This window comes from Mirounga leonina, unplaced genomic scaffold, assembly GCF_011800145.1.
Source record: "Mirounga leonina isolate KUSES-001 unplaced genomic scaffold, KU_Mleo_1.0 Mir_174, whole genome shotgun sequence".
NCBI lineage: Eukaryota > Metazoa > Chordata > Mammalia > Carnivora > Phocidae > Mirounga > Mirounga leonina.
Genome location: NW_023270451.1, coordinates 77038181 through 77058568, shown reverse-complemented (window position 1 = coordinate 77058568; position 20388 = coordinate 77038181). Strand labels below are relative to the sequence as shown.

At 43.1% G+C, this 20388-nt stretch overlaps 1 protein-coding gene across 3 annotated transcripts in view; it reads left to right on the top strand.

The window, feature by feature from the left end:
- SLC37A3 (solute carrier family 37 member 3) overlaps window positions 1-18488 on the top strand; it is a 47427-nt gene extending 28939 nt beyond the window's left edge. For 2 of the 3 annotated variants that reach the window (XM_035021225.1, XM_035021226.1), the window contains exons 7-15: window positions 1586-1682; window positions 3556-3640; window positions 4580-4758; window positions 6990-7131; window positions 8937-9038; window positions 9642-9689; window positions 11151-11302; window positions 16450-16515; window positions 17872-18488. In XM_035021225.1, coding sequence (XP_034877116.1) covers window positions 1586-1682; window positions 3556-3640; window positions 4580-4758; window positions 6990-7131; window positions 8937-9038; window positions 9642-9689; window positions 11151-11302; window positions 16450-16515; window positions 17872-17964 — 964 coding nt within the window. In that variant the 3' untranslated portion in view covers window positions 17965-18488. The remainder of the gene's footprint in view (window positions 1-1585; window positions 1683-3555; window positions 3641-4579; window positions 4759-6989; window positions 7132-8936; window positions 9039-9641; window positions 9690-11150; window positions 11303-16449; window positions 16516-17871) is intronic. The other variant, XM_035021227.1, reaches the window with a different exon arrangement.
- Window positions 18489-20388: the final 1900 nt, after the last annotated feature.

Sequence of the window (20388 nt, the reverse complement as noted above, 5' to 3'; positions counted from 1 at the left end):
CCTCTTTTTAAAAAACTTTTTATCTTTTTTTTTTTCAAAAACTTTTTATCTTGAGATGATTGTACATTCATACTCTTTAACATTTTATTGGATTTTTTTTTTTTTTAAGATTTTATTTATTTATTTGAGACAGAGAGAATGAGAGACAGAGAGCATGAGAGGGAGGAGGGTCAGAGGGAGAAGCAGACTCCCTGCCAAGCAGGGAGCCCGATGCGGGACTCGATCCCGGGACTCCAGGATCATGACCTGAGCCGAAGGCAGTCGCTCAACCAACTGAGCCACCCAGGCGCCCCGGATTTTTTTTTTTTTAAAGATTTTATTTATTTGACCGAGAGAGACACAGCGAGAGAGGGAACACAAGCAGGAGGAGTGGGAGAGGGAGAAGCAGGCTTCCCGCCGAGCAGGGAGCCCGATGTGGGGCTCGATCCCAGGACCCTGGGATCATGACCTGAGCCGAAGGCAGACGCTTAACGACTGAGCCACCCAGGCACCCCTTACTGGATTTTTTTTAAGATTTAATTTTTTATATTTATTTATTTATTTTTAAAGATTTTTAAAATTTATTTGATATAGAGAGACACAGCGAGAGAGGGAACACAAGCATGGGGAGCAGGAGAGGGAGAAGCAGGCTTCCCACTGAGCAGGGAGCCCGATGCAGGGCTGGATCCCAGGACCCTGGGATCATGACCTGAGCCAAAGGCAGACGCTTAATGACTGAGCCACCCAGGCGCCCCGAGATTTAATTTTTTTAAAGTAATCTCTATACCCAACATGGGGCTTGAACTTACAACCCCAAGATCAAGAGTTGCACGCTCCACCTACTGAGCCAGCCAGCGCCACTGGATTGTTTTTGTATTACTGAGTTTTGAGAGTTCTTTATATTCTAGATGTGAGTCTTTTACTAGATAAGCGATATGCGAATATTTCCTCCTAGTCTGTGGCTTACTTTCAAAATTCTCTTAACAGTGTCTTGTGATGCGCCCGAAATTGAACTTTAGTGTAATATTACGTTTTTTTATAGAAGATTTTATTTATTTATTAGAGAGAGAGAGAGTGTGCACATGAGAGAGAGTGAGAGAGAGCAGTAGCAGGGACCGGGAGAGGGAGAGGCAGACTCCCTGGGACCCTGGGATCATGACCTGAGCCTAAGGCAGACGCTTAACGAACCGACTGAGCCACCCAGGCACCCCTTGTTTAATACTATCTTAAAGTGACCTGATGTTTTGTCATTTGGGTATACTTTAAAAAAATCTTAAGGGGGCGCCTGGGTGGCTCAGTCGTTAAGCGTCTGCCTTTGGCTCAGGTCATGATCCCGGGGTCCTGGGATCGAGCCCCGCATCGGGCTCCCTGCTCGGCGGGAAGCCTGCTTCTCCCTCTCCCACTCCCCCTGCTTGTGTTCCCTCTCTCGCTGTCTCTCCCTCTGTCAAATAAATAAATAAAAAATCTTAAAGAAAAAAAAATCTTAAGATAGAATGTTGATTCTTTGGAATGTGAACTTTCACTGTTTTGGCCATTTTGTATTTGAACTGCACCAGAATTCATTCTGATTCTATTGTCTTCTGTTTGTCACTGTTCTCTGTCTTAGACGAGGAGTTGTTTTTGGTCTCTGGAGTGCCTGTGCTTCAGTGGGCAATATTTTGGGAGCATGCCTAGCTTCTTCTGTTCTGCAATACGGGTATGAGGTAGGTATTTCCTTCTAACTTTTTATTGAGTACATATGATATGTTTTGTTTTTTAGGAAATAATACTGTGGCCATCTAGAACACAGTGTAGAGCTGTGTTTGGGTGGGGCAAGGCTTATATTAAAAGTAGACAAACTTCTGAGACTTTCAAACACAGAAATTATTCATGGAAAAAATACCAAGTCTAAAGACAGTATAATCAATTGGGTAAAAAAGTATTTGCAATTCATGTCACAGATCAAGAGCTAATCTCCCTAATATGTAAAGAGTACCTGCAAATTGATAAGAAGACCAACAATACACAAAAAGAAAGGTAAAGGATTTGAATGTGTTATTCAAATAGAAATGGCTTCAAGGGGCGTCTGCGTTCGGCTCAGGTCATGATCCCAGGGTCCTGGGATCGAGCCCCGCATCGGGCTCCCTGCTCGGCGGGAAGCCTGCTTCTCCCTCTCCTGCTCCCCCTGCTTGTGTTCTCTCTCTTGCTGTGTGTGTGTCTCTCTCTCTGTCAAAATAAATAAATAAAATCTTAAAAAAAAAATAAAAAGTAGATACATTTTGAAATAGTTCACCAGGTGTTTGGTCTCAGAAGAATTTTGGTCGAGTTTGGCTCAGTGAGAAGTCCTTTCTGTATTCCCCGTCACCTTTTTTTTTTTTTTTTTAAAGATTTTATTTATTCATAAGAGACAGAGAGAGAGAGGCAGAGGGAGAAGCAGGTTCCCTGCCGAGCAGGGAGCCCGATGCGGGACTTGATCCCAGGACCCCGGGATCATGACCTGAGCCGAAGGCAGACGCTCAACCATCTGAGCCATCCAGGCGCCCCCCAGTCACCTTTATTCCAGGCTTTTTGGCTTTGCGTCTGGATTATACCAATTGGCTCAGGTGGGAATTTTGGTTCAAGTGTGGCTCCCAGATTTGACTCCTGGAAACACTAATTTTGTCACTGTCTTTTCCAGAAATTTAACCGTCTGTCCACATCAGGCTCCATTCCCTATTAAATAAAATTCTGCTGTGCAGCCTGGCTTTTGAGGTTCTTTAATCTTGATCTCACCTTTTCCTAGCGGTTTTATTCCCGGCTGTCCCTTAGCAGAAGCCCCCACTTGGACCATGCGGGAGGCTTTCTCTCTCATTCCCACCCTGCCCCTTCGCTTCAGGCGTGCTGGGACAGACCGTCAGTTGCCTTTTCAGCTCTTCCTGAGGACACCGTGTTGCATCTTTAGCTGTTTCCTTCGATCTGTGTTTCTTATTAGGACGGGGCCTTCTCCTTTATTCGCCTACTTGATGTCTTGTACTATTGTTTGGTGTATTGTTTAATCCCCTCAACTGGATAGAATATTTTCGAGGGCAGACAGTGTCTCTTGTGGGAGGCTCTGTGGGACAGAGAATGAGGTTTTGGAGCCAGTCCTGATTTCACAGTTGTGGTGGTACCACTCACTGTCCCTGGGACCTTTTTTTTTTTTTAAAGATTTTATTTATTTGACAGAGAGAAACACAGCGAGAGAGGGAACACAAGCGGGGGGAGCGGGAGAGGGAGAAGCAGGCTCCCCGCTGAGCAGGGAGCCCGATGCGGGGCTCGATCCCAGGACCCTGGGACCATGACCTGAGCTAAAGGCAGACGCTTAACGACTGAGCCACCCAGGCGCCCCTGTCCCTGGGACCTTAACTGGCCGCTCTGAGCCTCGGGGGGAAAATGCGTGGAAAACACAAGTGAAACAGCTCTGTGCCTGGCACGGCCTGAGCACTTGGTGCTCATTTCCTTCCCCATCGCCCTCTTCTTCCCACCCGATCCCCCACCTTCCCCACATATGCTTCTCGTGAATGTGCTCTAAGCAGTATCCCAGATGTGCAAACAGCACCTCTCTCCTCTCTTCTCCAGTATGCCTTTCTCGTGACAGCGGCTGTGCAGTTTGCCGGTGGGATCGTCATCTTCTTTGGACTCCTGGTGTCACCAGAAGAAATTGGTGAGAAGCCGTCCTTTCTTTTTTTTTTTTAAAGATTTTATTTATTTGAGAGAGAGAGAGTGAGAGAGAGCACATGAGAGGGGGGAGGGTCAGAGGGAGAAGCAGACCCCCTGCCGAGCAGGGAGCCCGATGCGGGACTCGATCCCGGGACTCCAGGATCATGACCTGAGCCGAAGGCAGTCGCTTAACCAACTGAGCCACCCAGGCGCCCGGAGAAGCTGTCCTTTCTGTTCAGCATGTCTTAACTGTTACGGGCGAAGAGAAACCTGAGGCCAGCACGGCCGGTCTCTTGTTCCCTAGGAGAACTGTGAGCTCCTTTCAGGGGGTTGAAGGAGTGGTATTTGCTGTTTGTGTCCCGTAGACACTGGTTGGCTGACTGGGCGCAGCTGCAGACGTTTGAGGGGAGGGAGGCTCGCCTTTCTAGAGTCAGAGAAAACTCTGCATTTGCAAATGAGCTTTGTAATTGAGACACTGACTGGAAATTAGCATGATCTATTTCTCATTTCACTTCTTCAGACAGATTTCTCTCCTTTCATAAAAGTAATTTAGTTTGATACTTATCTGTGGTTACATACAAGCAAAACCACAGAAGCAGATAGATGTACAATTCCATCTTTTGCGTGTTATTGAAGAGACATGTCAGTTTAATTGTATGTTATTAACGTTTTCTTAAATGTAATAGAGATAGTATAATGTCGTTGAAAAAGCATTGCTTTGAATCTAGTTAGTAAAGTAGAATCAGAGTCCTGACTTTGTTGCTTATTAGCTGTGTGACCTTAATCAACTCTGGTTGACCTTGGCCTTGAACCTTAGTTGCTGCTTCTGTAAAGTGGAGATAAAAATAATCTCGACCCCAGGAGTGATGATATGTACAAAGCACCTTGCACAGTGCCAGGCGTCTAGAAGGTACTCTATAAATCGTGGCTCTTACTGTTCTAGGTCTCCCAGGTATCGAGGCAGAAGAACATTTTGAAGAAGACTCACACAGGCCGTTGATTAATGGTGCTGACAACGAAGACGAATATGAGCCTAATTATTCCATCCAAGAGGGCAGTGCTGTTACCCAGGTCAAGGCAATAAGCTTTTATCAGGCCTGTTGTCTTCCTGGAGTTATACCGGTAAGGATGTTCAGATCTCCTTACCACAAATTGTGAGATATTATAGCCTGGATATTAGCTCTACCTGCGATAAAGCATCTTGAAGTATTTAGCTTCTCTTTGATACTTTATTTTAGGAATATACGTTCAGAGGAATATTGTATAGTGCCCCTCAGCTCGTGTCTGGGGTGGCCACAACTTGAAATTTTACCTGTGTTCTAATGCAGAGTTGGTGTTCCTTTTCTGTGAAGAGCCAGATACTAAATGTGTTCAGCCTTGGGGTTGGCGGGGGGGGCCGTACAGTCTCTACCACAGCTACTCACATCTGTAGAACACATGAAACCCTGGATGGTATGAAACAAAGGGGTGTGGACAGGTTTGGCCCGTGAGCTCTAGTTTGCTGACCCTGACCCTGCATTCAAGTAAGAAGGCAAAATTAATGTTTTTAAATACGTTCTTTTTGGCCTGTTGAAGTAGTATAGAATTATATGTGACCAAGAGGGGTTTTGAATGGTTCATTTAAGTCTGCCTTATTTGCCTGTATTCTTATTCTAGAAAAAAAATTGTTTGCCCTTTTATTAAAAGGTGCAGAACACAGTACTCCAGCAGTATTTCTTGGTAATGCATTCCAGTGTTTCCAAAACCTTTGCGGTCAGGAGAATTTACTAACGTCTGAACTAAGTCCCTTCTGCAGTTTTTCTGTCTTGATGTTTTGGGCGTGCCCGTGCGGGAATGGAAGTTAGGAGGCCTAGGTTATATTTCCAGCTTACCATTAACTCTCTGTAAGGCCTGGGGTAAGTCACTCAGCCCATCCTTGTGTCCTCGGTGCCCCCTTCCCATGGAGCAGAGAGTAACCCAGTCTACCCCGGGGTCTATAACGCTGGGTTACTGTATTGTGAATAAGCACCTGGTTTTGTTTATTTTATTGTCTAATGGTGCTTTACAAATGTCACTCCTCAGCTAGCTTCAGAGTCTGCATGCTTACTAGTCCCCTCTGCCTGTGCCCCCAGGCTGAGAGGACCGACATTTGCAGACAGACAGTGAAGTGTGAGTGAGAATGTAAGTGTACATTTCTGCAGTTCTGTAGCCAAAAGACAATATATTATACAAGCGGAATGCAAGGTCCTTGAGGCCTGTTCTTAGGCTAAAGATTAGTGATTTTTAAGTAGTTGTTAAAATATTCTGCTGGTAATAGCTTCCTTTCTGGGACAGACCTTACATCTGTTGTGACTAAATATGAAACTCTTGCTCCTCCTTTGTATTTCACGAGCAATTGTTCCCTGACTCGGGCAGGGAGTTAACTTAATTCCTTTGTCTCTGGAGCAGGCTCTCTGGACAAAACACCCTCATGATTGGGACTCGGCTCTCTAGGGGGCGGCCGTTGCCCTGCCAGGGAAGTGGTTTTACAAGTGATACCTAGGCAGTAACTGGCCGCTCCGGGGAAAAGAATATACTGTCCAGACACCCTTTGAAGTCAGCCTCTCTGTTCCTCCCCCTTTTTCCTTTGATGCTAAATGTCAGGAGTCCCTGGTAATAATGTGTTGAATATAGGAGTCTTAGCGCCACTGCCACTTTTAGTCCTCCAAGCAGAGCCACAAGGCCCAGGACGGTCATACTCTTTGATTTCTGACTCAGCAAAGATACTTTTTGCTTTTCCACTGGATGTTGGAATACAAGGCTTTTGGAAACCATAATGTGAAAGTAGTTCTAATGTCGCTGCTTTCCTTAGACCTTGAAACTATAGTTTCGTCACATTGCTCTCCACTGTTCAAAATGTTAATTTTGCAGGAAGTAGAAGAACCAAAAAGGTGGGGCTGCTTGGAATAAAAGCTGTGATGTTTACTGGATTTCTTTGCTTGTGGTTAATGATAGTTAGTGGTATGAATACCTTTTATCTTTGTCTAAATAAAGAAACATGAGTGTATGCTCTCCCTTTGAGGTTCAAAACACTGCTTTGCTTCTGCCGGGGAACTGAAAGGAGAAGAAACTGGGGACAATTAAGAAATAGTCATGTGTATTTTTATTCCAGAGGCCTGCTGCACATGCCTTTCTGGAAGCTAATGGGGATAAAGAGAAGAGGGAGACTAGGTAAAGTCAGGCAAATGGGAATTTATAGAAGTGTGTAATTTTAAAATCAGGTACTATTCTTCCCAAACCCCTGTGTATGGTTTTGGTTTTTAATTACATTAAGAATTGTGGTCCGTCTGTGCTGTTGTTTGTTCCTTATCGAAGGTCGAATGTTTTTCTTGTAGTACTCACTGGCCTACGCCTGCTTGAAGTTAGTAAATTACTCCTTCTTCTTCTGGTTGCCCTTTTATCTGAGTAACAACTTTGGATGGAAGGAGGCTGAAGCTGACAAGCTGTCCATTTGGTATGATGTTGGAGGAATTATAGGTAATGCCAGATGATCTTTTTCTGTGAAGAGAGTTAGTCACTGGTAATATTTTACTGGGTTATGAAATCTGACATCGTTTAAAGTTTTATTACTTAGTCTACAGCCATTTTTCCTAAACCGTCCTACCAGTAAACAGCTAAAGTCTTAAAAAAAAAGAATCCATAGAAAGGAAGAGCCAGCCCACGGGCAGGCCCTGTGATTTATAGGGCTCTTTTTTTCTCGGTTCTTTGTTTATGGATCAGTTCTTTTGTGTTGGGAAGCACAGGGATGTTTCCCTCTGTGATCTCTTTAAATGTAACCCTTTCGCACACTTTCAGTGATATCTTAGATCTAAAGCTAATTGTATGCCAGAGATCCAAGTTAGAATGTGAATGTGTTCGTTTTATCTACTTCCCACCTTCCCCACCACGCACAGTCAAAGAAGGGAAAATACTAGCTTAGTGTATGGATTTTGTCAGATCCTAGAGGTAGGAATAATAGTGGGGATTCATTTCAATGAGTATTTTGCAACTGTTCCACCGCACACAGCAGATTTTAATAGTGACTTTTTGCTACGGCTGGAAGCATAAACAAGTACTTCAGAAACTCTAAAATAAGACCGTTGTACAGAGTGCATTTTACTGGGTGTTACCTATATGGCTATGGCAAAATCATAACATCCTTTCTGTAATGTTTGGATTTAGAATTGTGGTAAGGCTAAGCTGCCCTGAGCACCTGAGAGCAGTGAGTCCTCAGGTGATACGCTGTTACTGTACTTGAACTTGTCTGCCCTTATTCTTAGATACAGAGCCAAAGGTGAGGCTGCCACCGTTAGACCTGACCATACTTCTGGGTCCTGCTGTCCAATGAGGATGTACCAGATGTCCCATAACCCCTATTGCTCAAAATGTGGCTGTATCTAAATGTGACCTTGTTGCTTAAAGGATTCACATTACCTCTTTCTAAAGATCCTGACCTGTTCATTATCACCAAATCATAATCACTGCATTTAATTTTAGTGAACATTTATTGGCCGCTACTAACAGCTCATGAGGCATGGTCTTTAATGAACCATCTTTTAAAATAAAAAGCAGAGGGGTACCTGGGTGGCTCAGTCCGTTAGGCATCCGACTCTTGATTTTGGCTCAGGTCATGATCTCAGGGTCGTGAGATTGAGCCCCATGTCGGGCCCTGTGCTGAGCATGAAGCCTGCTTAAGATTCTCTCCCTCTGGGGCGCCTGGGTGGCTCAGTCGATTAAGCATCTGTCTTTGGCTCAGGTCATGATCTCAGGGTCCTGGGATCGAGCCCCCACATTGGGCTCCCTGCTCAGTAGGGAGCCTGCTTCTCCTTCTCCCTCTCCCACTTCCCTGCTTGTGCTCTCTCTCTCTGTCAAATAAATAAATAAAATCTAAAAAAAAAAAAAAAAAGATCCCTCTGCTCCTGCACATGCATGGGCTCTGTCTCTAAAATAAAATAAAGTAAAATAAAATAAAATAAATAAAAAGAAAAATCAGGAAAAGCCTGGTTTGAGAAGTGAGAACAGCAAGGGACAGTGGGTGGTTTTGATGATTTTTTCCTTTTTCCTTATTTTGCTGTGTGATTCATGGTGTCCTGTTCCTATCAGCCTTTGTAGCCATTAACAGTCAGGTAATCTTCCTTAAAGGAAGCTGTGGAGGAAGCTTTTTTGGGAGAGTCAGCCATCTTTTTGGGTAGACCAGTGTCAGGATCCTGCTAGCAGGGAGAGAGTACGTGGGGAACAAGCTTCAGATAAACTGAGCTAAATCATAAACAATTTTGCTTGTGATGCCCTCTTGGTACTTGCAGGTGGGACTTTGCAAGGTTTCATCTCTGACATATTACAGAAGAGAGCACCAGTTTTAGCTCTCAGTCTGCTTCTGGCTGTTGGGTCCCTCGTTGGATATAGCCGTGAGTATTCCCTTGCAACTGAATTATTTTTCTGATCTCTCAGGACTAAGGCATTTGCCGTGAGTCAGTGATCAACCCCGGAGAGATGCTTGAGACCAGCTACAAAGGTTGATACGAGACCTTTGTATTGTCCTGTAAATGCCTGGTAAAAGTATCGTCACGTAGTTTTATTTGTGTTGGGGAGGAAACTGGCATCTCTCCTGCTTTGTTGGTTTGTTTAAAAGCTTGCTTGGGAGTGTATCTGCTTTGTTTGAGGGTAGGCTCCAGAGGGCCAGCATTAGAGCCAATAAAACAATAAAAGGGAAAGGGTTTCAAAAGAGGAAAGATGGTAATTAGTAGGTTTGGTATATGTCCCTTAAGATGCTGCTGAGATGGGAGTAGAGTTTTTCTTCAGCTTTTAGAAGTCTCATTAGCTTGAGCACCAGCAAGAGGCAGACATTACAAATAAAAGTTGGAGTAGGCGGTGAAAGAGTTGTATCCCTTTGTTGTCTCTGGGAGTGATCTGTGAGGTCACTGAGATCCAGATCTTTCTGTGCTGTTCAGTGGGGGCCGATGTAATCTGCTTTTAAAGTCAGCATGCTGTTTCTGCATCTTTTCTCATAGGTTCTCCGAACGATAAGTCCATTAATGCACTTCTGATGGCGGTTACAGGTATGTCGTGTGGCTCCATTTTACTATACTGTTACTGCTCCCCTGTAAATAGAAAGGAAAGGGAAACCATTTGCTCCCTCGGTTTGAGTAATACTAAAACCTTCATTATAAAGAGCTCCGATGGTAAAAGGAAAGCTGCCTACTTCAGATTCAGATTCTGTTTCTCTGCTATTATGTGACCTCTTCAGTCCTGTTGTTACGGAAGCAGTCCCCTTGGACAGAGATTTTTCTAAAATGTTTGATTGCTTCCCCAGCTTCCCTTACTACTTCTGGAGGTGGTTTAGGAAGATGCCACACTGGAAACCAATTCACCAGCTTTCAAAAAGGTTTTCCTGGGGCACCTGGATGGCTCGGTCGTTGGGCATCTGCCTTAGGCTCTGGTCATGATCCCAGGGTCCTGGGATCCTGGGATTGAGCCCCACATCGGACTCCCTGCTCAGCGGGAAGCCTGCTTCTCCCTCTCCCACTCCCCCTGCTTGTGTTCCCTCTCGCTGTGTGTCTCTCTGTCAAATAAATAAATAAAATCTTTAAAAAAAAAAGGTTTTCCAGCTATGTTGGAATTGGTCAGTATTTCTCCATGTGAGCACCAGATGAAACAGTTGAGTGTAATTAGGGACCATGGTATAGAAAGATTATTTTTAAACTTTAGATCCTACTCAGGATAGTGAGAGCTGCTCATGATATGTGACATGAAACTCATTCCAGCCACGTGAACAGAGTCACGTGGGCCAATTCCTGCTCAGTCCTCAGACAGCCTCGTGGGGAGCAGTGGCTGATAGAACCGTCTGTCAGACGACAGAGCTTTTTCTCTTCTCGCTTTTTTTTCAATATGTGTGATTGAATTTGGATAGTCAAATACTCAGTTGATACAACTCTACCATAGTAGAAGTTGACAAGCAAGTGTAATTAGTTATTTTTTTTAATCTTTTTTTGTTTTTATTTTTATTTTAAAGATTTTATTTATTTATTTGAGAGAGAGAGAATGAGAGAGAGCACATGAGATGGGGGAGGGCCAGAGGGAGAAGCAGACTCCCTGCCGAGCAGGGAGCCCGATGTGGGACTCTATCCCGGGACTCCAGGACCATGACCTGAGCCAAAGGCAGTCGCCCAACCAACTGAGCCACCCAGGCGCCCCAAGTGTAATTAGTTATTGATGAATGCAGTCTTTACAGGATTAGAAAGGCTGTATATTCACTGTATTTTCTGTATCTTTGGTTTTTATAAAATATACCAGAATATCGTATAATTCAAGTAGGGCTTTCAGAAAAGTGGATGCTAACTAGTTTGAAGATGACATGATCTGGAAGAGTTTTCATCTTTACTGTTTTTTTCCTCCCCCTTCCGCTGTTTCTCTCCAACATATTGATTAAAAGGTTGGGATAAGAGTTGTCTCGTCCAGTAGATTTCTAGTGGTGTGATGAATAATGTTTTAATGAGAACCTGTTTTGTTTATGACTTCAGGATTTTTTATTGGCGGACCTTCTAACATGATTAGCTCTGCTATTTCTGCGGACCTGGGTCGCCAGGAGTTGATCCAAGGGAGCAGTGAGGCTTTGGCGACCGTCACAGGAATTGTTGATGGCACTGGAAGCATTGGAGCTGCAGTGGGCCAGGTGAGGGAACAAGAGAGGGGTTGAAATTGAGTGGTGAGTAGTCTCTCATTGGTGGAGGAATTTACACCTGCCCTCTGGGCCACAGTAGGTGGCACTCTCGTTCTGCGTAGTATACTTTTCTGTAAGCCTTAGGTTTCTAATCTTCTTTGAGGTCAGCTAACGGGACCTAATGTGGAAGGTCCCTCTACATTTTTTAGTTTTTTCTTCCCACTTTTATTTCCAGATTCTTCCTGTCTGGAAATAAGCTGACACCTCATAAGACAGATCCTCAGTCCCAGTTTGCTACTCCCTTCTTCCCAGCCTGAACTTGGCACTCCGAGGGGCCACGAGACACGTGCTTCTCATTATCCCCCACCTGGCATGCACACCCAACCTCCTCTCTCATACCAGACATGCAAGTTCTTCTCATGGATCTCTACCAGAAATTGCCATGGATTCGGCAGCTGCTCTGAGTCACTTTCTCTGCTTCCAATGACTGTGTCTCAAAGGGAGGTTCATAAATGTCTTGTGTCAGAATCATCTGGGTTATTTATTAAAGTACAGAACACTGAGCTTACTGCAGGCTTGCTGAATTAGAACCTGGAGATCTGTGTTTCAACAAGCCTTCCTGGTGATTCTTAGGCACTCTAAACTTGAGATTGTCTAGGCTAAGATTGGCCTACAGTAAGTAGTCAGAACTATTCAAAGGCTTAAATTCAGCCTTCTCTTCCTTGGGACAGTAGCGACTCATGCCTCTCCTAGGGTATACCTTTCCAGGTCATTGAGGGCTAATTTTGCAAAAAGAAGGATCAGAGAATCATCTGCATAGATAAAATAGATGAAACTTTGGAAGATAATGAGATGTTTAACGGGCAAAGAAAATACAGGCAAAACCTCAGGGGTTGCCCAGTGGTCAAAGACATAGGAAGTCAGCAGTGCCGTGTAGGCAAGGGGAGGTGTTAGTCAGTGAGATCAGAGGTGTAGAGGGGCCAGAGAAGGAGAATGGAAGAAAAAAGTCTCTAAGTTTCGATACTCAGGTCATTACCGGCCTTGAATATTGCTGTTTTGCTTGCTCTGTGGGGATAGATCACCAATGTCTGATTGCTGGTGGTTAATGAGAGAGCAAGTATTGAGGAAAATAAGCCATCTTCATGCTTATCACTACCCAGCCATATGTTATATATTTATTTGTTATTGTGTCCCATGGTAGCCCCAGTACATAGGACGGTGTCTGGCACACAGTAGACATGCTCATATCTGTTGAGTGGCTGTAGAACGAATGGTTGATAGGGTTGATATATCAAGCTTAGCGTACTTGATTATGAGACTGAAGAGAAAGAAAAAACCTAGCAAAAGTAGGAGAAATGTGCTTACTTGATTGTGCGCTGGAGTAGGAACCAAAAATTCTATTGGCTTCTAGTTCAGAGGTCTTTATATAAAGGGTAAGGGGTGATTTATTGGACATCCTTTTCTGATATCACAGTATTCTCAGTTATCATTTCTCCCTGATGTTTTTTCATTAATCAAATGGGTGGGTTATATAATGAGCATTTCAAGGAGTTTAGTTGTTGTTGTTTAAGATTTTTATTTATTTGCTGGGGCGCCTGGGTGTCTCAGTGGTTAAGCATCTGCCTTCGGCTCAGATCATGATCCCAGGGTCCTGGGATCGAGCCCCGCTTCGGGCTCCCTGCTCAGCGGGAAGCCTGCTTCTCCCTCTCCCACTCCCCCTGCTTGTGTTCCCTCTGTTGCTGTGTCTCTCTCTGCCAAATAAATAAATAAAATCTTTAAAAAAAAAAAAGATTTTTATTTATTTGAGAGAGAGAGAGAGCATGAGAAAGGGGAGGGTCAGAGGGAGAAGCAGACTCCTCGCTGAATGGGGAGCCTGATGCAGGACTCCATCTCAGGACCCTGGGTTCATGGCCTGAGCTGAAGGCAGACACTTAACTGACTGAGTCACCCAGGCATCCCTCAAGGAGTTTATTTGTATTTGGAATGTCTCACCTGCCAGTATTTGGATCCCTAACTATGAACTTGGGTCGGCATTAGGCTCATTTTGGTGGTTGGGGAAATGGGATCTGGAGTAAATCATTGTTAGCTTTATTCATTCCTCTTCCATATCGATTTTTGAATAATTTCCCATTGCGTGGGGTATGAGATTCCAAACTCTATGACTTACCAGGCATTGGTGGTTCAGTGGTAGAATTCTCGCCTGCCAAACTCTATGACTTAATATTAGAAACGTGATGAGCCTTGTCCTGGCTCTTCTGATTTACCCCGAACAGTTTTTTTCCCCACCTTCCCTTGACTTCACAAGAAAAATGTTTGTTTCTTTCTTGGTTTCCATAGCGGTTGGTGCCTACCTCTAACAGAGTGCTTGTCATGGTGCATCACATTTACTGGTTTATCTGTGCCAGACTCTGCATTTCCTTGAGAACAGGAACTGTTTCCTTCATCTTTGTGGTCCCAATGGCTTAGTATGTTTTTGACACATAGTAGGGGCTCAGTAAGATTAAATTGTGGTATCTATCCAAGGAAAATGAGAACAAATGTCCACATAAACACTTGAACACATACATGTTCATAGCTGGATTACTTATAACAGCTAAAAAGTAGAAAAAACCCAGATGTCCATCGACTGAGGAATGGATAAACAAAATGTCTATATTCATATGATGCAGTAGTATTTGGCCTTTGAAGAGGATATCTGGCACTTAAAAGTGGATAGATGTTACGTGGATGCACCTGAAAAATAGTATGCTAAGTAAAAGAAGCCAGTTACAAAAGACCATGTACTTAAATGATTTCGTTCATATGAGCTATCCCAAAATGGGCAAGTCTATAGGGAAGGAAATTAGATTAATGGTTGCCTGGGGTCAAGTGGATTTACAGAGTGACTGTTGATGGGTAGAAAATTTCTTTTGGTAGGGGGTGATAGAAATGGTCTAAAATTACATTATGGTAATAGTTGCACAATTCTGTAAATATTGAGTTGTATACTTTAAATGGGTGAACTTTATGTTATGTAAATTATATGTCAATAAAACTGTTTAAAATGAAAGATAAAGTGGCAGAAACACTTGGGAGCGCTGCTGTGAGCCCTTTAATGGGTGACTAGACCTCTGCTTTTTTGCTTTCCATTATGTAATCTAGGCTACATCACTCACTCATTTTGCTTTTTTTCCGCTTATAAATTCACTGGTAGTGTGTGATGGAAGAACATGGGTAAACTCTCACATCTGTGGTCAGTTGATTTTTTTTTTTAAAGATTTTATTTATTTACTTGACAGAGGGAGAGAGAGCACAGCAGAGGGAGTGGCAGGCAGAGGGAGAGGGAGAAGCAGGCTTCCCACTGAGCAGAGAGTCCAACACAGGGCTCCATCCCAGGACCCTGGGATCATGACCTCAGCCGAAGGCAGATGCTTAACCGACTGAGCCACCCAGGCGCCCTGGTCAGTTGATTTTTGACAAAGGTGCCAAGACCATTCAATGGGGAAAGAATGGTTTCTTCACCAGATGGTGCTGGGGAAGCTGGATATACACACACGCAGGATGAAGGTGGACCCCTTGCCTTACAGCGTAGACAAAAACTGACGCAAAATGGATCAAAACCTAACTTTAAGAACTAAAACTATAAAAACTCTTAGAAGAAATTGTAGGGATAAATCTTCATGACAAATATATACAAATGGCCAATAAACACCTGTAAAGATTCTCAACATCCTTAGTTATTAGGGAAATGCAAATCAAAACCTCAGTGAGATACCACTTCACACCTATTAGGATGGCTATCACTTTACAAATAACAACAGAAAAGAACAAGCAGTTATGAGGATCTGGGGGAACTGGATCTCTGACATTGCTGGTGGGAATGGAAAATGGTGCAGCTGCTGTGGAAAATGCTTTGGTGGGTCCTCAAAAAGTTAAACATGGAATTACCGTGTGACCCCGCAGTTCCTTTCCTAGGAATATACCTTAAAGAACTGAAAACAGGACTCATACGTATATATACCAGTGTTCCCGGCAGTGTTATTCATAATAACCAAAAGGCTGAAACAAGCCAAATGTTGAGCAGCTGATGAAGGACAGACAAAAGGTGGCATGTCCACAGCGTGGAATATTATCCAGCCATAGAAAGGGATGCTATTCCAACATGTGCTGCAGCCTTGAAGACAGTATGCTGAGTGAGGTAAGCCAGGCCCAAAAGGACAAACATTGTGTGACTCCACTGAACATGAAATCTCTAGAACAGGCAAATTCTCAGAGGTTACCAGGGGGCTGGGAAGAGGGGGTGGTGGGGAGTTATTGCTTAATGGGTGCAGCCTTGGTGTTTAGGGTGATGAAAAATTTTGGGAATAGATAGTGGTGATAATGGTACAACACTGTGAATGTACGTAATGCCTCTGAATTGTACACTTAAAAATGGTTAAAATGGCCAATTTTATATATATTTTATCATAATAGAAAAAGAAAATGGGTTAAATGCTATTAGATTCTTTTCGGTGATTGAAATAAAGTAAAAGAATTTGTTGTCGAATGCTAAAGCCGTATAGAAATCCTCTGAGTCTAAATAACACCATTGAAAAGTGGGCAACATGCTTAAAAGACAAACTATTTTTAAAAGCATCAATTAGGGGCGCCTGGTGTTAACCGTCTGCCTTAGGCTCAGGTCATGATCTCAGGGTCCTGGGATTGAGCCCCGCATCGGGCTCCCTGCTCCCCGGGAAGCCTGCTTCTCCCTTTCCCACTCCCCCTGCTTGTGTTCCCTGTCTCGCTGTGTCTCTCTCTGTCAAATAAATAAAATCGTGAAAAAAAAAAAAAAGAAAACAAGCATCAATTATACTACCTTTCATTGGAAGAAAGAACGATTAAACAGAAGTGGCTTGAGGATGTTCATCTTCCTCTCTTATTAGCAAAGTGAATAAAAATAAACCTTATAGTCATGTCATCTCTTCTGCAGTGTTTGTACTTGGACTCTGCCAGCTTACAAGAGGAAGGCCAGATATCTTAAGTAGGCACATGCACGTGAAAGCTTTGCAAACCGAAAACCATTCTACAAATCCTAACTCCCTTCTCATTTTCTGGAAGAGCAGTGTTTAATCTACCTTTCAGCTACTTCGTTTGATTAATTTATAAAGGATTATATTGTAATTTCTTTTTCTCCCTTGTAGTATTTAGTGTCTTTGATCCAGGACAATCTGGGATGGATGTGGGTGTTCTACTTTTTCATTCTCATGGTAAGTGAGTGTGTGCCTTTTTTAACTCCTGGTTTTTCTTACGAATTTAGTTCAAAGCATTTACTTAGATCACTTTTTAAATCAGCACAATTCCTGATTGCTCTTAATGACCCTTTTGTGAAAAGTAACATGTCATGAGTCTAAAAGATACGTTCTTTTTTCAAGGTGGGAATGGGTTTTTAGTTTGCCCTTGACCTGAGCCTAATGAGTATTGTCATTTATAATTCTAGAAAAAGTGGTGAGAGACTTGCTGAAAGTATTAATCGGTGTACTCTTCCCAGGGTACTCTCTATCTGCTAGATATAATTTGGGAATTCTGAAGGAAATTACAGCATACACCAAGCAACATTGGGTTCAAAAAGAAGCATTGCTATAATTAACACTGTGGTATGTAGGTTCTAAAATGAAGAGAGTCTCTTGAGAAAATATTTGTCATGCCTTCAACATTCTTGGCTAGAATTGTGTACTTTCTGGGAACTAGCCAATTCAGAGCAAAGCCTTATACTTTTAAAATGTTGCTCTCTGTTGAATAAGTATGTGACCTCCTCTCCTACATTATTGGTACTCAAGATAGGTCTACTTGAGAGAGTCTGGTGACAGCTTCATCCACGAGGGGATGCATTTTGTATCCCATCCGTAAATCTAGTACATCCTAATTGGAGACAGCCTCAAGCACCCCAAGTCCAGCCATGGTCCTCCAGCCTTGTCCAAGGAGCCCAGGAGTTCAGCGCCCGAATTCCCTGGAGCTGCCTTAAGGCGATGTATTCTGCTATCACAAAGGATGCTTCTTCTGCCTAACTGCCTTCCAGCTTCTAAAGACTGGGCCATATGTCTCTGTGTTCCTATTCTGACATCTGTGCTAAGTAGAGGGAAATGTCTCCTGGTGAACCTGCTGTGTGATCATACAAGAAATTGTACTAGAAAGAAAACTGGATTTATTGTGAGAAGCACTGTTTTTAAAGTGAGCTCCAGGGGCGCCTGGCTGGCTCAGTCAGAGCATGTGACTCTTGGCCCTGGGGTCATGAGTTTGAGCCCCACATTGGGTGCAGAGATTACTTAAACAAATAAAAAATAAATAAAGCGAGCTCCAGTACCAATTTTTTGCTCTACTGTGGCAAATTATTTAATTTTGTGTACCTTAGTTATTTTTCTGGAGACTATGTAACATTAAGTTTTTTAAAAAAATATTAACCTCAATTTTCAAAATCGTTTTCTAATTCATTAGAAAAGATCGAGTCATCTTTGTATGAAGTCGAAATGAATGCTGTCCACATTCATTACTACGTTCAAAACATGATGCTCTAACAGAGTTAATTAAATTATCAGTGCATATTTAATGCTTTTTTCTCTTCACAGACAAGTTGTACAATTTTATTTATCTCGCCGTTAATAGTGAGGGAAACCTGCTATCTTATGCAAAGACGACAGGCTCATGTATTGAGTGAGTGAGTGTTGCCAGAAGAGAAGAAGAGAAGAGAAGAACAATGGAAGACACATCAGGACTATTATTTCTTCTAATTCACCCTATTGGGGGTTGTCTTAAGAGCTCCAACAAAACCTCAGATTGTCAAGCCTCTTTCAACAATGTCAGCCACTTGAGATGCTGACCAGTGCTGAAGGCTGGGCTGTTTTTCTGCACTACATGAGTTATTATGGATGATTTTCTTTGTTGCTTCATAAATGTACTGGACGGCCTATCAGTCTGCCAGCCTCTTTATTTGGCCTGTTGAGATTTATCCTTTTAACCTGAAATACTGTCTTGGACTTGGACCCTAATTCTCCAGCCTGGACAGTTGAGTGGCCACGAGACGGTTGCACATGGTTTGCATCAATGACGGGCTCATTGGATCACTGGATTTTGCTTTGATGATGAGTTTGCCGAGAGCGGCTCATCTTTGAAGCCTCAAATCCTGGTAGAGTGCTCAAGCTGGATCAAGCATAAGCCTGCCTTGGACAAAGAATCCCTTTGTTAACCGTGGTGGGAAAAATCACACTACATGGTGACTGGCTCAGGCACTCTGTATCTGATTTAAAGTTAATCAGCTCCAGAAGCAGAAATGCCTTCAAATTATTGTCAGCTCGTTCTCTTCTGTCTTCATTCACAATTAACTTGGACTCCTGGAAGTACTCAGTCTTCCGTTCAAGGACCATAAGGTACATCATCAGTTGTCATGCACATTCCAAGGGGTAGCTCACAACCGAAGTACTCAACCCCGGATTTGCTCTCTGGGAACGTTAGGATCCACTAGGATGCTAATCTGCTTAGCCCTGTTTTCAGAGAATTGATCTTTCTCACAACCAGGTTCCTTGAGTTACCTCAGCAGAAGACTAGAATTAGAGACGGAGGAAAGACCTTTTGTCCTGGTATGCATCAAGTCTGTGACCTTGAATCACATCAGTGGGTTACTCGGGCCTCGGGACTCGGCATCTGCTCTTTAGAAGTTTGTGGCATGTATGTCTCCGAGGCTGGGAATTAGCCCAACATTTTTAGGGTCATTCTGTATATGTATTTTAAATTATGAACACGAACAAGGGGGAAAATGTGCAATTTTGAGGGCTGCCTAATTGGTGTTGGGTTAGGGAATATTTTTCAGCTTCTTGCTTTATACTCTAAAATGTGGTGTGTAAATTTATGAGCTTGTTAATGTTATTTAATCAAGGAGATTTCCAATCAGTTAATTCCTCATTACTGACAAAAAAAAGGGAAAATATGAAATACAGGAAGGGAAAATAAACTGACTTTTATAGTAAATACCTGTCCATCTGGTTATTTAAATATATACTCTGACTTCCTCGTTCTAGAATGTGGTTGATGCCTTGTAATTTCCTGGGGTTGACCATTTACTGACCCTATGGTGCGCCTGCTTGTACGGATAGCTTCTCCCTGATGGCCCCATCTCTGTTATGTTCTGTGAACACCTTCCCTTCCCCTTTGTGTGAGATTGTGCTAAGTTTGGATGAGTGCCTGGTTGTAATCTAAGAATTATTTATAGATGAATGCCATTTTTTATTATTTAACCTCCTTCTGACATTTGGCTGAGAGTTTCCTCTCTGCCCACATAATCAGTATGGTAGCATTTTTGTGTCCTGACACCAACATTGTTTTCTTATCCTGTTTATTTTTATTTTTTACCCTATTTACACTTAGCTGGGTGAGTGTTCACCTGACCTCTCTGTAGCCCCCAAGCAGTATCTGAAATGAAATTATAAATAGATAAGTGCTTAGCCCTGAGTGAAAGGATATATTTCATGATGGATTTATTTCCTTATTGTTCTAGTTCTGGCAGGCTACATAAGAATCAGCTTTAAGGAACTCCTAACTTCACTTTCTTATTAATTTCTTCTCCCTTGAAGAAAAGGCCATAGGGAAAGCTAATTTGGAGATGACAGCTTCTCTGACAGCTACATCTGGGATGCTCACTAGGTTGAAGAAAATCACTGGCTTGCCCTTTCTGGTCACGCTGTGTTTTCTTCTCTCCTTCAGTGTAGTTTCAAAGGAAGAAAGTCCCCTCCCCACTCCTGCTTATTCTGTTCCTTCCTGCTTCCTAGAAGACTGGAGACCCATAGTCAACGTTCACACAAGAAATGCATCGTGAAGTTGATGGAGGATGCAGGACGCTCTCATGCATTTCCTCCCTCCCCTCTTTAAAACCTCCAGAAGTCTTCCCTGCCTCTCCCATAAGTAACTGATAAAGCCTTTTCTTATCCCTCCTAGTTCTGCTGACTCCTATCCTATTTTTCTTTGCACAACCAAACCCTTTGAGTTCCTGGATACCTCTGCTGCCTTTCCGGGTAGCCTACTAACTTCCTCCTCAGTGAGGTAACGAACTGTGTATCTGCTTGCCCCGGACAGTCCCGGTTTATTCCTGTTGT